The sequence below is a fragment of the Pseudophryne corroboree genome, chromosome 11 (genome assembly GCF_028390025.1).
Source record: "Pseudophryne corroboree isolate aPseCor3 chromosome 11, aPseCor3.hap2, whole genome shotgun sequence".
NCBI classification, from domain to species: domain Eukaryota; kingdom Metazoa; phylum Chordata; class Amphibia; order Anura; family Myobatrachidae; genus Pseudophryne; species Pseudophryne corroboree.
The window spans coordinates 311,269,007-311,283,513 of NC_086454.1; the positions used below are offsets into that span (position 1 = coordinate 311,269,007).

The following is a 14,507-nucleotide window of genomic DNA, read 5'->3' on the forward strand; positions in this document are numbered from 1 at the left end:
TTTACCCCTGGGATAATACTCGTACGATCTAGGGGTCAACTTGCGAGTGATCCCACTGCGCCCTGAGACTCTTGAGACTACCCCCCCACCTTGAGTCCGCTTGCACGGCCCCAGCGTCATGCTGAGGACTTGGCAGACGCGGTGGAGGGCTTCTTTTCCTGGGAAAGGGCTGCCTGCTGCAGTCTACTTCCCTTACCTCTATGTCTGGGCAGATATGACTGGCCTTTTGCCTGCATGCCCTCATGGGAAAGGAAAGATTGAGGCTGAAAAGACGGTGTCTTTTTTAGCTGAGATGTAACTTGGGGTAAAAAAGGTTGGATTTCCCAGCTGTTGCTGTGGTCCCCAGGTCCGATGGACCGACCCCCAAATAACTCCTTCCCTTTATACAGCAATACTTCCATCTGCCGTATGGGATCTGTATCACCTGACCACTGTCGTGTCCCTGACATCTTCTGGGAGATATGGACAACGCACTTATCTTGATGCCAGAGAGCAAATATCCCTCTGTGCATCTCACATACATATATATAGAATGCATCCTATTAAATGCTCTACATGAATAAAATATTTTCAGTCAGGGAATCCGACCAAGCCAACCCAGCACTGCATCTCCAGGCTGATGGCGATCGCTGGTCGCAGTATAACCACCGTATGTGTGTATATACTTTTTAGGATATTTTTCCAGCTTCCTATCAGCTGGCTCCTTGAGGGCGGCCGTATCTGGAGACGGTAACGCCACTTGATAAGCGTGTGAGCGCCTTATCACCCTAAGGGGTGTTTTCCAACGTACCCTAATTTCTGGCGGGAAAGGGTATAACGCCAATATTTGCTATCGGGGTAACCCTACGCATCCTCACACACTTCATTTTATTTTATCTGATTCAGGAAAAACTACAGGTAGTTTTTTCACATCCCACATAATACCCTTTCTTGTGGTACTTGTAGTATCAGAAACACGTAACACCTCCTTCATTGCCCTTAACGTGTGGCCCTAATGAGAAATACGTTTGTTTATTCACCGTCGACACTGTATTCAGTGTCCGTGTCTGTGTCTGTGTCGACCGACTGAGGTAAATGGGCGTTTTTAAAAACCCCTGACGGTGTTTCTGAGACGCCTGGACCGGTCCTAATAGATTGTCGGCCGTCTCATGTCGTCAACCGACCTTGCAGCGTGTTGACATTCTCACGTAATTCTCTAAATAAGCCATCCATTCCGGTGTCGACTCCCTAGAGAGTGACATCACCATTACAGGCAATTTCTCCGCCTCCTCACCAACATCGTCCTCATACATGTCGACACACACGTACCGACACATAGCACACACACCGGGAATGCTCTGACAGAGGACAGGACCCACTAGCCCTTTGGGGAGACAGAGGGAGAGTCTGCCAGCACACACCAAAAACGCTATAATTATATAGGGACAACCTTATATAAGTGTTTCTCCCTTATAGCATCTTTTATATATATACAATATCGCCAAAATCAGTGCCCCCCCTCTCTGTTTTAACCCTGTTTCTGTAGTGCAGTGCAGGGGAGAGCCTGGGAGCCTTCTCTCCAGCTTTTCTGTGAGAGAAAATGGCGCTGTGTGCTGAGGAGATAGGCCCCGCCCCTTTTTCGGCGGGCTCGTCTCCCGCTATTTTTGAAGTTAGGCAGGGGTTAAATATCTCCATATAGCCTCTGTGGGCTATATGTGAGGTATTTTTTGCCTCTAATAAGGTTTTTATTTGCCTCTCAGAGCGCCCCCCCCAGCGCTCTGCACCCTCAGTGACTGTTGTGTGAAGTGTGCTGAGAGGAAAATGGCGCACAGCTGCAGTGCTGTGCGCTACCTTTATGAAGACTCAGGAGTCTTCAGCCGCCGATTTTGGACCTCTTCTCTCTTCAGCGTCTGCAAGGGGGCCGGCGGCGCGGCTCCGGTGACCATCCAGGCTGTACCTGTGATCGTCCCTCTGGAGCTAGTGTCCAGTAGCCAAGCAGCAAATCCACTCTGCACGCAGGTGAGTTCACTACTTCTCCCCTAAGTCCCTCGTTGCAGTGATCCTGTTGCCAGCAGGACTCACTGTAAAGTAAAAAACCTAAGCTAAACTTTCTCTAAGCAGCTCTTTAGGAGAGCCACCTAGATTGCACCCTTCTCGTTCGGGCACAAAATCTAACTGGAGTCTGGAGGAGGGTCATAGGGGGAGGAGCCAGTGCACACCACCTGATCTGGTAAAAGCTTTACTTTTTTGTGCCCTGTCTCCTGCGGAGCCGCTATTCCCCATGGTCCTTTCAGGAACCCCAGCATCCACTTAGGACGATAGAGAAAAAGGATTTCCTAAGGTAATATATGAAATGTAACGTACACACGAGAGGGGCACTCCCATTAAATGGCTGATGATCTGTCTATACTATGCAGCACGGATGGTGTAATGGTTAGCATTACTGCCTCACAGCACTAAGGTCATGGGTTCAATTCCCACTCTGACCATAACTGTGTGGAGTTTGTATATTCTCCCCGTGCTTGCGTAGGTTTCCTCCGGGTGCTCTGGTTTCCTCCTGCAATCTACTGGTAGGTTAATTGCCCCCCCCCCCCCCCCCAAAAATAAAATAAAAATAATTAACCATAACGTGAATGTGTGTGTGTACATGTGGCAGGGAATATGGATTGTAAACTCCACAGGGGCAGGGACTGATGTGAAGGGCCAAATATTCTCTGTAAAGCGCTGCGGAATATGTGTGTGCTATATAAAAAACTGGTAATAAATAAATAATATTACAGGCCTGGACTCCTAACACGTTCATCTTGTCTATGTGCAGATCTGTACGCCACCACCCATCTGAATAATACCCCCACATCATCAAACTCTCTGGCTGGCCTAAGGAAAGGTTTCAGCGATGTCTCCAGCACCTACACTCTGCCATCTAAACCCACGCTGGCAAACACTACTCTGTCCAAACCGTTCAGCCGCTCTGAGCTTAGCAGAGACTACAAGGGCGGCTGGAGCCAGGATACAGAGTCCGGTATAAGCTCTAACAGCGGCTGCACGCCACAGCCTGGAATAAAGAGAGCCAGCAGCCTGAACTCCCTACTGCACCCTAGACCCAGCAGTACATACCAAGATTGTCATGTGAGTACACAACTAGCAAGTGCCATCCGTTAGGGCTCTTCTACAGGGACTGTTGGCAGGGCACGCTGGGACTTGTAGTGCCTCCGTAGGTGTAAGGTAGAAACTAGCTCAGTAGTGGCAATCTACTGTCCGTGTGGCTACCAACTTCCTTCTATAGTCCGCCAGCAGAAATGCCCAATAATTCCACCCACCAGTAATACAATATACCAGCAATAATAATAATACTGACAAATAAGATCAGCAAGAGTGGTATTGCCCAGTAACGCCACCTGTAGTAGTAATAATAGTATACAGTATAAGGACGTCAGCAGTAGCAGTAATACTCAGTAATGAGACCATCCGTGTTTATACCTATTGCTATAACCAGTTAGAAGCTGTCTGTGTCAGCATTGTTCTGACTGATGTGTTATTACAGCCAATCAGGCATCATCATTACCGATTCTCACCCAGCTCCATCCCTGTAGTTGATATTTTACTCTATAACATGTAGGCCAGGCCTGGCCAACCTGTGGCTCTTCAGCTGTTGTGGAACTACAAGTCCCAGCATGCCCTGCCACAGTTTTAGCATTCCCTAATAACAAAACTGGCAGGGCATACTGGGATTTGTAGTTCCACAGTAGCTGGAGAGCCACAGGTTGGCCAGGCCTGATGTATGCCATAGGCTTATTTAATGCCGCAAGTGGTAAAGAAACAAGGAAGAACCACCTAATGCTTACAGTCTGCTAGGAGACCTGGGTTCCTTTGGTTGTTGTTATGGATAGGTCACATTTGCACTACTGTGCTACATAATGAAGTGTGCCCTTTAGAATGATTTGTGGAGCGAGAATGAACTGAAAAAGAGCGATTCCCTCAGTGACGAGGTTCCCGCCATCTCCAGCGCTCTGCAGCAGCTGACGGACTTAGTGGACCGTTACTGGAACGGATCTGGGTCTCTCCTGCAAAACCAGCGGTTTCTGGGTGAGTAAATCACAATATGCAATATAATTGGATTATTTTGCTGTTTATAGGTCTCACCCATGTAAATTGGTGGCACGTCTGGAGTCTATCCCAAGACCTCATATCCGCTGTCAGCAATTTTGTGTGGTGCTTGTGTCATTAAACATGGCTAATTTCTGTACAAGATAAAAGGTTCTAGACTCACTAAATGAGGTCCATACTGTCAGCCACTGGAGCGCTAATCACCTGCGTTTCTGTCCTACCAGTGCCAGCGCGAGACCTGCTCTCACACCTGTTGACATCAAACACAGCCCAGAAGACGTCACCCGTAGAGCAGCAGAGAGCCACCAGGATCAGCCCTGGACAAGTAGAACATGATAACAACATGGTAGGTATAGACCCTATAGCAGAACAGGTCAAATATATTACATCTATACTGTAGCTCATTTTCTTGTAAACACCAGTAACAGGATATGGACTTACTCATTTTATACAATGGGAGATTTCTGCATATCTCACATTTATGTCTATTTTCAGCTACAAGGTTTGTTTTTATTTTTTTCAGGAATCTTTAAAATTAAAAATGATAAAAATAATGGAGGAAAATCACTTTCTGCGGGTGAAAGTCTGTAAGCTGGAGAACCAGACGCCTCGGAAGGAAGGCTCAGGACCCAACACACCAGCCCATGGTACTGGTTAGTAACAGAATGAGAACCCTCCTTTGGGTGGCTGATGATGGGGTTGTAATAATCTAATCCAGAGCACTTCATGCTTTCAGATCATCTACAGCAGAAATATGAGCATCTGAAGCTGCAGGTGGAGTCTCTACAGGAGAACCTGAAGCAGACCAGCACCCTGCAAGAGACCGTTAACCTGTTACAAGACAGTCAGAGGTATCTGCTCCAGCCAGGGAGATTTTTGGGCTCATTTAGACAGGTTTAAGATAACGCACCACATTTATAAATTTTTGTCATTTCACAGAGGTTTGCATTTCTGCATCACGTCACTTTACAATCCAGGTGCACGCATTACAATGTACAGTATAAGGATTCTATAATTATCATTGCATCATACTGCAGTCTGCTTCATCTCAACACTCACAGTGTGTGTGTGTGTGTGTGTGTGTGTGTGTGTGTGTGTGTGTGTACATATATAAATACATACACACACCTCCCAAATATTTGAGTTGATTTGAATACAGCAGGGGTAGCCAACCCTGGTCCTCGAGACCTACCAACAGTTATCGTTTTCCAGGTCTTCTCACAGAATCACTAGTGAAGTCATTTGCTCCACCTGTGTATCTTTTAAAATGTGTTAGTGAGTAATGACTGCACCTGGGGATCCGGTCTGAAGATCGACCACTATTGGTCGACAGTCACTAGATCGACAGAGTTTCTAGGTCGACAGGTCAAAATGTCGACATGAGTTTCTCTGACGTCCTAGTGGATGCTGGGTACTCTGTAAGGACCATGGGGAATAGACGGGCTCCGCAGGAGACTGGGCACTCTTAAAAGAAAGATTAGGTACTATATCTGGTGTGCACTGGCTCCTCCCTCTATGCCCCTCCTCCAGACCTCAGTTAGAATCTGTGCCCGGCCAGAGCTGGATGCACTCTAGGGGCTCTCCTGAGCTTCCTAGAAAGAAAGTATTTGTTAGGTTTTTTATTTTCAGTGAGATCTGCTGGCAACAGACTCACTGCTACGTGGGACTGAGGGGAGAGAAGCGAACCTACCTGCTTGCAGCTAGCTTGGGCTTCTTAGGCTACTGGACACCATTAGCTCCAGAGGGATCGAACACAGGCCCAGTCCTCGGTCGTCCGTTCCCGGAGCCGCGCCGCCATCCCCCTTACAGAGCCAGAAGACAGAAGAGAAGTTGAAAATCGGCGGCTGAAGACTCCGGTCTTCATTAAGGTAGCGCACAGCACTGCAGCTGTGCGCCATTGCTCCCTCTGCTCACCACCCACTCCAGTCACTGATGGGTGCAGGGCGCTGGGGGGGGGCGCCCTGGGCAGCAATTAGAGTACCTTACATGGCTAAATAGCACATAATACAGCTAATATACTGTATATGTGCATAATCCCCCGCCATAAAGCATATAAAAAAGCGGGAGAAGTCCGCTGAGAAAGGGGCGGGGCTATCTTCCTCAGCACACGGGCGCCATTTTCTCTTCACAGCTCCGCTGGAAGGCAGCTCCCCAGGCTCTCCCCTGCAGTTTCCAGGCTTCAAGGGTAAAAAAGAGAGGGGGAGCACTAAATTTAGGCGCAAACTGTGTATAATAAGCTGCTATAGGGAAAAATCACTCACTTTAGTGTAAATCCCTGGTTATATAGCGCTGTGGTGTGTGTTGGCATACTCTCTCTCTGTCTCCCCAAAGGACTTTGTGGGGTCCTGTCCTCAGTCAGAGCATTCCGTGTGTGTGTGTGTGTGTGTGTGTGTGTGTGTGTGTGTGTCGGTACAGCTGTGTCGACATGTTTGATGAGGACGCTTACGTGGAGGCGGAGCAGGAGCCGATAAGTGTGATGTCGCCCCCTGCGGGGCCGACACCAGATTGGATGGATATGTGGAAGGTATTAACCGACAGTGTCAACTCCTTGCATAAAAGGTTCGATGACGTAACAGCTTTGGGACAGCCGGCATCTCAGCCCGCACCTGCCCAAACGTCTCAGAGGCCATCAAGGGCTCAAAAACGCCCGCTACCTCAGATGGCAGACACAGATGTCGACACGGAGTCTGACTCCAGTGTCGACAAGGATGAGACAAATGTACAATCCACAAGGGCCATCCGATGTATGATTACGGCAATGAAAAATGTGTTGCACATTTCTGACATTAACCCGGTTACCACAAAAAAGGGTATTATGTTTGGGGAGAAAAAGCAGCCAGTGACTTTTCCCCCATCTGATGAGTTAAATGAATTGTGTGAAGAAGCGTGGTGTTCCCCAGATAAGAAACTAGTGATTTCTAAGCGGTTACTAATGGCATACCCTTTCCGCCAACGGATAGGTTACGCTGGGAGACATCCCCTAGGGTGGACAAGGCGCTCACACGCTTATCAAAAAAGGTGGCACTGCCGTCTCAGGATACGGCCACCTTAAAGGAGCCTGCAGATAGAAAGCAGGAGGCTATCCTGAAGTCTGTGTATACACACTCAGGTACTATACTGAGACCTGCTATTGCTTCAGCAGCATGGTCTGATTCCCTGTCAGATAGCAAAATAGTATCCCTGTCAAGGGAATCAATGTTAACTATAGAGCATATTAAAGACGTAGTCTTATATACAGTATGAGAGATGCACAGAGGGACATTTGCCGGCTAGCATCTAGAATTAATGCAATGTCCATTTCTGCCAGGAGAGTATTATGGACTCGGCCGTGGACATGTGATGCTGATTCTAAAAGGCACATGGAAGTTTTGCCTTATAAGGGTGAGGAATTGTTTGAGGACGGTCTCTCGGACCTCGTGTCCACAGCAACAGCTGGGAAATCGACTTTTTTACCTCAGGTTCCCTCACAGCCTAAGAAAGCACCGTATTATCAAGTACAGTCCTTTCGGCCTCAGAAAGGCAAGCGGGTCAGAGGCGCGTCCTTTCTGCCCAGAGGCAGGGGTAGAGGGAAAAAGCTGCACCAGACAGCCAGTTCCCAGGAACAAATATCCTCCCCTGCTTCCACTAAGTCCACCGCATGAGGCTGGGGCTCCACAGGTGGAGCCAGGTGCAGTGGGGGCCCGTCTCCGAAACTTCAGCGACCAGTGGGTTCGCTCACAGGTGGATCTCTGGGTTCTACAGGTATCTCAGGGATACAAGCTGGAGTTCGAGACGTCTCCCCCTCGCCGTTACCTCAAATCAGCCTTGCCTGCTACTCCCAAGGAAAGGGAGGTAGTACTGGCGGCAATTCACAAGCTGTACCTCCAGCAGGTGATAATCAAAGTTCCTCTCCTTCAACAGGGACGAGGTTACTATTCCACAATGTTTGTGATACCGAAACCAGACGGTTCGGTGAGACCCATTCTAAACTTAAAATCCTTGAACACTTATATAAGGAAGTTCAAGTTCAAAATAGAATCGCTCAGGGCGGTTATTGCAAGCCTGGAAGAGGGGGATTTTATGGTGTCACCTACATGTCCCCATTTACCCACCTCACCAGGAGTACCTCAAGGTTGTGGTACAGAACTGCCATTACCAATTCCAGACGTTGCCGTTGGGTCTGTCCACGGCACCGAGGGTGTGTACCAAGGTAATGGCCGAAATGATGATACTACTTCGAAAGAAGGGAGTTATAATTATCCCGTACTTGGACGATCTCCTTATAAAAGGCGAGGTCCAAGGAGCAGTTGTTGATCGGTGTAGCACTATCTCAGGAAGTGCTACAACAGCACGGCTGGATTCTGAATATCCCAAAGTCGCAGCTGGTTCCTACGACGCTTCTGCTGATATTGGGCATGTTTCTGGACACAGAACAGAAGAAGGTGTTTCTCCCGGAGGAGAAGGCCAAGGAGTTGTCATCTCTGGTCAGAGACCTCCTGAAACCAACACAGGTGTCGGTGCATCATTGCACGCGAGTCCTGGGAAAGATGGTAGCTTCTTACGAAGCAATTCCCTTCGGCAGGTTCCATGCAAGGAACTTTCAGTGGGACCTGTTAGTCAAGTGAGGATCGCATCTTCAGATGCATCAGCTGATCACCCTGTCTCCGAGGGCCAGGGTGTCTCTGCTGTGGTGGCTGCAGAGTGCTCATCTTCTCGAGGGCCGCAGATTCGGCATTCAGGACTGGGTCCTGGTGACCACAGATGCAAGCCTCCGAGGTTGGGGAGCAGTCACTCAGGGAAGAAACTTCTAAGGACAATGGTCGAGTCAGGAGACTTCCCTACACATAAATATTCTGGACCTAAGGGCCATTTACAATGCCCTAAGTCAAGCAGAACCCCTGCTTCAAAACCAGCCGGTGCTGATTCAGTCAGACAACATCACGGCTGTCGCCCATGTAAACCGACAAGGCGGCACAAGAAGCAGGATGGCGTTGGCAGAAGCCACAAGGATTCTCCGATGGGCGGAGAATCACGTGCTAACACTGTCAGCAGTGTTCATTCCGGGTGTGGAAAACTAGGAAGCAGACTTCCTCAGCAGGCACGACCTCCACCCAGGAGAGTGGGGACTTCATCCAGAAGTCTTCACGCAGATTGTAGACCGTTGGGAACGGCCACAGGTGGACATGATGGCGTCCCGCCTCAGCAAAAAGCTAAAAAAGTATTGTGCCAGGTCAAGAGACCCTCAGGCGATAGCTGTGGACGCACTAGTGACACCGTGGGTGTACCAGTCGGTTTATGTGTTCCCTCCTCTTCCTCTCATACCCAAGGTACGGAGGATAGTAAGTAAGAAAGGAGTAAGAACTATACTCGTAGTTCCGGTTTGGCCAAGAAGAACTTGGTACCCAGAACTACAAGAAATGATCTCGGAGGACCCATGGCCTCTGTCTCTGAGACAGGACCTGTTACTGCAGGGGCCCTGTCTGTTCCAAGACTTACCGCAGCTGCGTTTGAAGGCTTGGCGGTTGAACGCTGGATCCTAACGGAAAAGGGCGTTCCAGATGAAGTTATTCCTACGCTGTTAAAGGCTAGGAAAGACGCTGCCTGAAGTTCAGACGTTGTTAAGGGAGTGCTGCATATTCAGCCCCTTTTTTGTGCCTCCAGTGGCACCTTGGGATCTCAACGTAGTGTTGGATTTCCTAAAATCACATTGTTTTGAGCCACTTCAGACCGTGGAGTTGAAGTTTCTCGCGTGGAAAGTGGTCATGCTTTTGGCCTTGGCTTCGGCTAGGCGTGTGTCAGAATTGGGGGCTTTGTCATGTAAAAGCCCTTATCTGATCTTCCATATGGACAGGGCAAAATTGAGGACTCGTACCCAATTTCTCCCTAAGGTGGTATCAGCGTTTCATTTGAACCAACCTATTGTGGTGCCTGCGGCTACTCGGGACTTGGAGGATTCCAAGTTGCTGGACGTAGTCCGGGCCCTGAAAATCTATGTTTCCAGGACGGCTAGAGTCAGAAAAACTGACTCGCTGTTTATCCTGCATGCACCCAACAAGCTGGGTGCTCCTGCTTCTAAAAGCAGACTATTGCTCACTGGATCTGTAGCACGATTCAACTTGCACATTCTGCGGCTGGACTGCCTCATCCTAAATCAGTCAAAGCCCATTCCACGAGGAAGGTGGGCTCTTCTTGGGCGGCTGCCCGAGGGGTCTCTGCTTTACAACTTGGCCGCTGCTACCTGGTCGGGGTCAAACACGTTTGCAAAATTCTACAAGTTTGATACCCTGGCTGAGGAGGACCTTGAGTTTGCTCATTCGGTGCTGCAGAGTCATCCGCACTCTCCCGCCCGTTTGGGAGCTTTGGTATAATCCCCATGGTCCTTACGGAGTACCCAGCATCCACTAGGACGTCAGAGAAAATAAGAATTTACTCACCGGTAATTCTATTTCTCGTAGTCTGTAGTGGATGCTGGGAGCCCGTCCCAAGTGCGGACTTCTGCAATACTTGTATATAGTTATTGCTTAACTATAGGGTTATTGTTATGAGCCATCTGTTGAATGAGGCTCAGCGATTGTTCATACTGTTAACTGGGTATAGTTATCACAAGTTGTACGGTGTGATTGGTGTGGTTGGTATGAGTCTTACCCTGGATTCCAAATCCTTTCCTAGTAATGTCAGCTCTTCCGGGCACAGTTTCCCTAACTGAGGTCTGGAGGAGGGGCATAGAGGGAGGAGCCAGTGCACACCAGATATAGTACCTAATCTTTCTTTTAAGAGTGCCCAGTCTCCTGCGGAGCCCGTCTATTCCCCATGGTCCTTACGGAGTACCCAGCATCCACTACGGACTACGAGAAATAGAATTACCGGTGAGTAAATTCTTATTTTTTCACATTTTTTTGAACTTTTTCATACTTAACGATCCACGTGGACTACGATTGGAACCGTAATCTGAGGCACCTTGTCCGAGACACGGTGCACTAATTGGGTTCCCGTCACTCTACGAAGTGATAATAAGCTACATCTGTGAATCTTTTAAAATGTGTCAGCCAGTAATAACTACACTTGTGCACCAACAAGGAGATATACAGGTTGCTGTATTCCAGGGGTAGCCAACGCTGGCCCTCGAGAGCTACCAACAGTTTATGTTTTCCAGCCCACCTAGCAGGTGCACGGGTGTGGATCATTAGGTCGTCAATGTTTAGGTCGACAGGGCAAAAGGTCGACAAAAAAACCAACAACCCACTCATGTCGACCTTTTGACCTGTCGACCTAAATATTGACGACTTAGTGATCCACACCCGTGCACCTGCTAGATGGGCTGGAAAACATGAACTGTTGGTAGTTCTCGAGGGCCAGCATTGGCTACCCCTGGAATACAGCAACCTGTATATCTCCTTGTTGGTGCACAAGTGTAGTTATTACTGGCTGACACATTTTAAAAGATTCACAGATGTAGCTTATTACATCTCACTTGTGCTGCTGAGGAGATCTGTAAAACATGGACTGTTAAGGGTCCCCGAGTCCCGGGGTTGTGAAAAATGTCAGAAAAATAATTTCTTGGTGTATTTCAGAGGTTCCCAAACGCGGTCCTCAAGGCACCCCAACAGTCCAGGATTTATGTATATCCATGGCTCAGCACAGATGGTTAAATCAAATTTATTAAGTCACCTGTGCTCAAGCATGGATACATTTAAAACCAGGACCGTTGGGGTGCCTTGAGGAACACGTTTGGGAACCTCTGGTGTATTTATTAGAAGTTTATTTTAAAAATCCATTTATCTATCTCAGGGTGCAATAGAAGCGTTTTACCTGTAAACTTTTATTCATATTACTAAAACAAGATTAATAAAAAATAACAATCATTTTTGTTGCCAGTTTACGGTTCACTGCCCATAAACTTCTAGTATTGTGCTACAGTATGTTGGGGTTGGAGTTGGGTGACCAGTGGTCGGGATCCCGGCGGTCAGCATACTGACGCCAGGATCCCAGCTGATAGTATGACAGCAGCGGGGAGAGCACAACGAAGCCCCTTGCGCTCACCACAGGTTCTATTCCCACTCTATGGGTGTCGGCATTTGAAGTGGTCAGGCTTCCGGCGTCAGTATCCTGACCGCCGGTATGCCAACAGCCAGTCACATGACTACATCCCGTATGAAGGCTGTAGTATTAGTATTGATGAGTAGTACTGCTTGCTGTCTGTATAAAGTTCCAGTCTTATCAAGTGTTTATAGCAATACGACTTTAAATCCTCCTCATTCACACCTGTAGTATTCTGACGCTGTCTGTGCCCTGCAGGTCATTAGTCTGCACGAATGAGTATCTACTGCAACAACTCAAGCACAACTCCCCAACTGACACCACCAAGGCCCAGGCGGAGCCATCACCCCACAGGATCAGTACAAACAGGTATCTATTCCGTGAGGACTCGGAACCATCCCACCTGCCTGCTGCTCACAGTCCCCATAACTCCTGGACCATGGAGCGGCTTAGCGTCTGCCCGTTGTAATCGGAACCGTCACAGACCAGCAGAAGTAAAGGCACACCTACGATGGAATCTTTTCCTACAAGGGAATTTTAGAATGCCAAATTAAAAACCTTTATCTGCCCCATTTGTAGAGGTTTTGCACGCTGACATTTACTTCGCTTCTTTTTAACCTAAGCACTGGACTAAATTGGTTGAGTGTTTTTCTACAAAATACATCATTTTTTAAAACAAGTATTTGGTCTTCTATAAAAAAAACTAAAAAAAACAAACAATTGCAAGCTCACTTGGTAATTTTTCTAGCTGTATGCAATGTGTGGACAACCGTTTCCCAAACTCCACTACTACAGTACATGTTTTAAGGAAAGCCATGTTTGAGCACAGGTGCCTTAATTAGTACCTCAGTCAATTTGATTTAACCACCTGTAATTAAGCATGGATATCCTTGGACTGTGCTGGCAGAGTTTGGGAAAACCTGGAGTGGGCAATACACAAAACCGGGCTGAACACAACCTTCTACCACACCATTGTGCCTTACAACACACGTATCTTACCTGCTAGTACAAGGGTCACGTCTGTACCACCATTCAGTGCAATGGCTGTATCTGACACACCCTAGAGCTTGAATTCTGGGTAATGGTGGCTGTGCACTGTGAAGGAACAGCTGTGTCCACATGTGGAATTGCGTAACGCATACCCAGTCACCCATACCTAAGAACCAATAATTGGTAGGCGAGTGACTATTGCAGAGTATGCTCTCAGGGTCAGAGTGTAAATTGGACCATTACCCAGAATCTCACATGCTTGTAGAGGGACTTCTATACCTGGGGAAAAATAGGATTTTAATTACCTACCAGTAAATCCTTTTCTCGTAGTCCATAAGGGATATTGGGGAGACTTAGTTCAACGGGGTATAGACAGGGTCCAAAGGAGCCGGTGCACTTTAAATTTCTTCAACTGGGTGTGCTGGCTCCTCCCCTTTATGCCCCCTCCCACAGGCAGTTATAGGTAAAACAGTGCCAGAAGGAGAAAGGACATATATGAGAGAAGGAACATAACAGCGAGTGGTGAGATTCACACACCAGCACACCACTAACATACAACAACCAGCAATGACTGGTAACACCAGCAGCAACAACTGAACAGGTAACTATAGAACAAGAACCTGCAGAAAAGTCCAGGCACTGAGGCGGGCGCCCAATATCCCTTATGGACTACGAGAAAAGGATTTGCCGGTAGGTAATTAAAATCCTATTTTCTCTAGCATCCGTAAGGGATATTGAGGAGACTTAGGGGCTAATTCAGGTTGGATCGCAGTGTGCGTTTGAAGCGGGATTTTTGCTTAAGAGATGCGGGCGCATGCGCCCACATTTTCAGCAGGGGAGGGGCCCAAAAATTGCGATTGCCTGTCAATCAGGCAGAGGCGCGGTGCAGGCAACGCTCCGTTTCCAGGGAGGAGACGGAGCATTGCAGGGGCGGGGCGACCCGAGCGGTGGGCGGTGCGGAGCGAACGGGGCGTGGTTGCGGCGGCTGCGTGATGTCACATGCAGCCGCGACAGGTAAGATGGTGCTGGGACTCCTGGGGCCGCAGCTAAGCTGCGCCGGCAGGAGTCATCCTTAGTTTCTGCTGACAAGCAGAAATTGCGAAGCGATTGCAATTTCTGCTTATTAAAGGGGGGGGGGGGGGGGGGAGGCGCCGGTCAGCGCAATGGGCGGCCCCCAGCATGCTAGGAAAAGGATAGCAAATTCTGCTGATTAGCAGAATTTGCTATCCTTACTGAATTAGCCCCTTAGTACAATGAGGACGTTCCAAAGCTTCCAGAACGGGTGGGAACGTGCGGAGACTGCTGCAGCTCTGCCTGCCCAAACTGGGTATCCTCTTTAGCCAGGGTATCAAACTTGTAGAATTTTACAAAAAAAAAAAAAAAGTGTTCTTCCCCAACCAGGTAGCAACTCGGCA

General features: G+C 48.3%; 1 protein-coding gene across 6 annotated transcripts in view; it reads left to right on the forward strand.

Annotated features, from left to right (window-relative positions):
- Positions 1-12,781, forward strand: part of LOC134969572 (leucine-rich repeat-containing protein 36-like) — a 34,190-nt gene extending 21,409 nt beyond the window's left edge. For 5 of the 6 annotated variants that reach the window (XM_063945613.1, XM_063945614.1, XM_063945610.1 and 2 more), the window contains 6 exons: positions 2,798-3,108; positions 3,915-4,065; positions 4,311-4,432; positions 4,610-4,739; positions 4,823-4,937; positions 12,361-12,781. In XM_063945613.1, coding sequence (XP_063801683.1) covers positions 2,798-3,108; positions 3,915-4,065; positions 4,311-4,432; positions 4,610-4,739; positions 4,823-4,937; positions 12,361-12,571 — 1,040 coding nt within the window. In that variant the 3' untranslated portion in view covers positions 12,572-12,781. The remainder of the gene's footprint in view (positions 1-2,797; positions 3,109-3,914; positions 4,066-4,310; positions 4,433-4,609; positions 4,740-4,822; positions 4,938-12,360) is intronic. The other variant, XM_063945611.1, reaches the window with a different exon arrangement.
- The last annotated feature ends 1,726 nt before the right edge of the window (positions 12,782-14,507 follow it).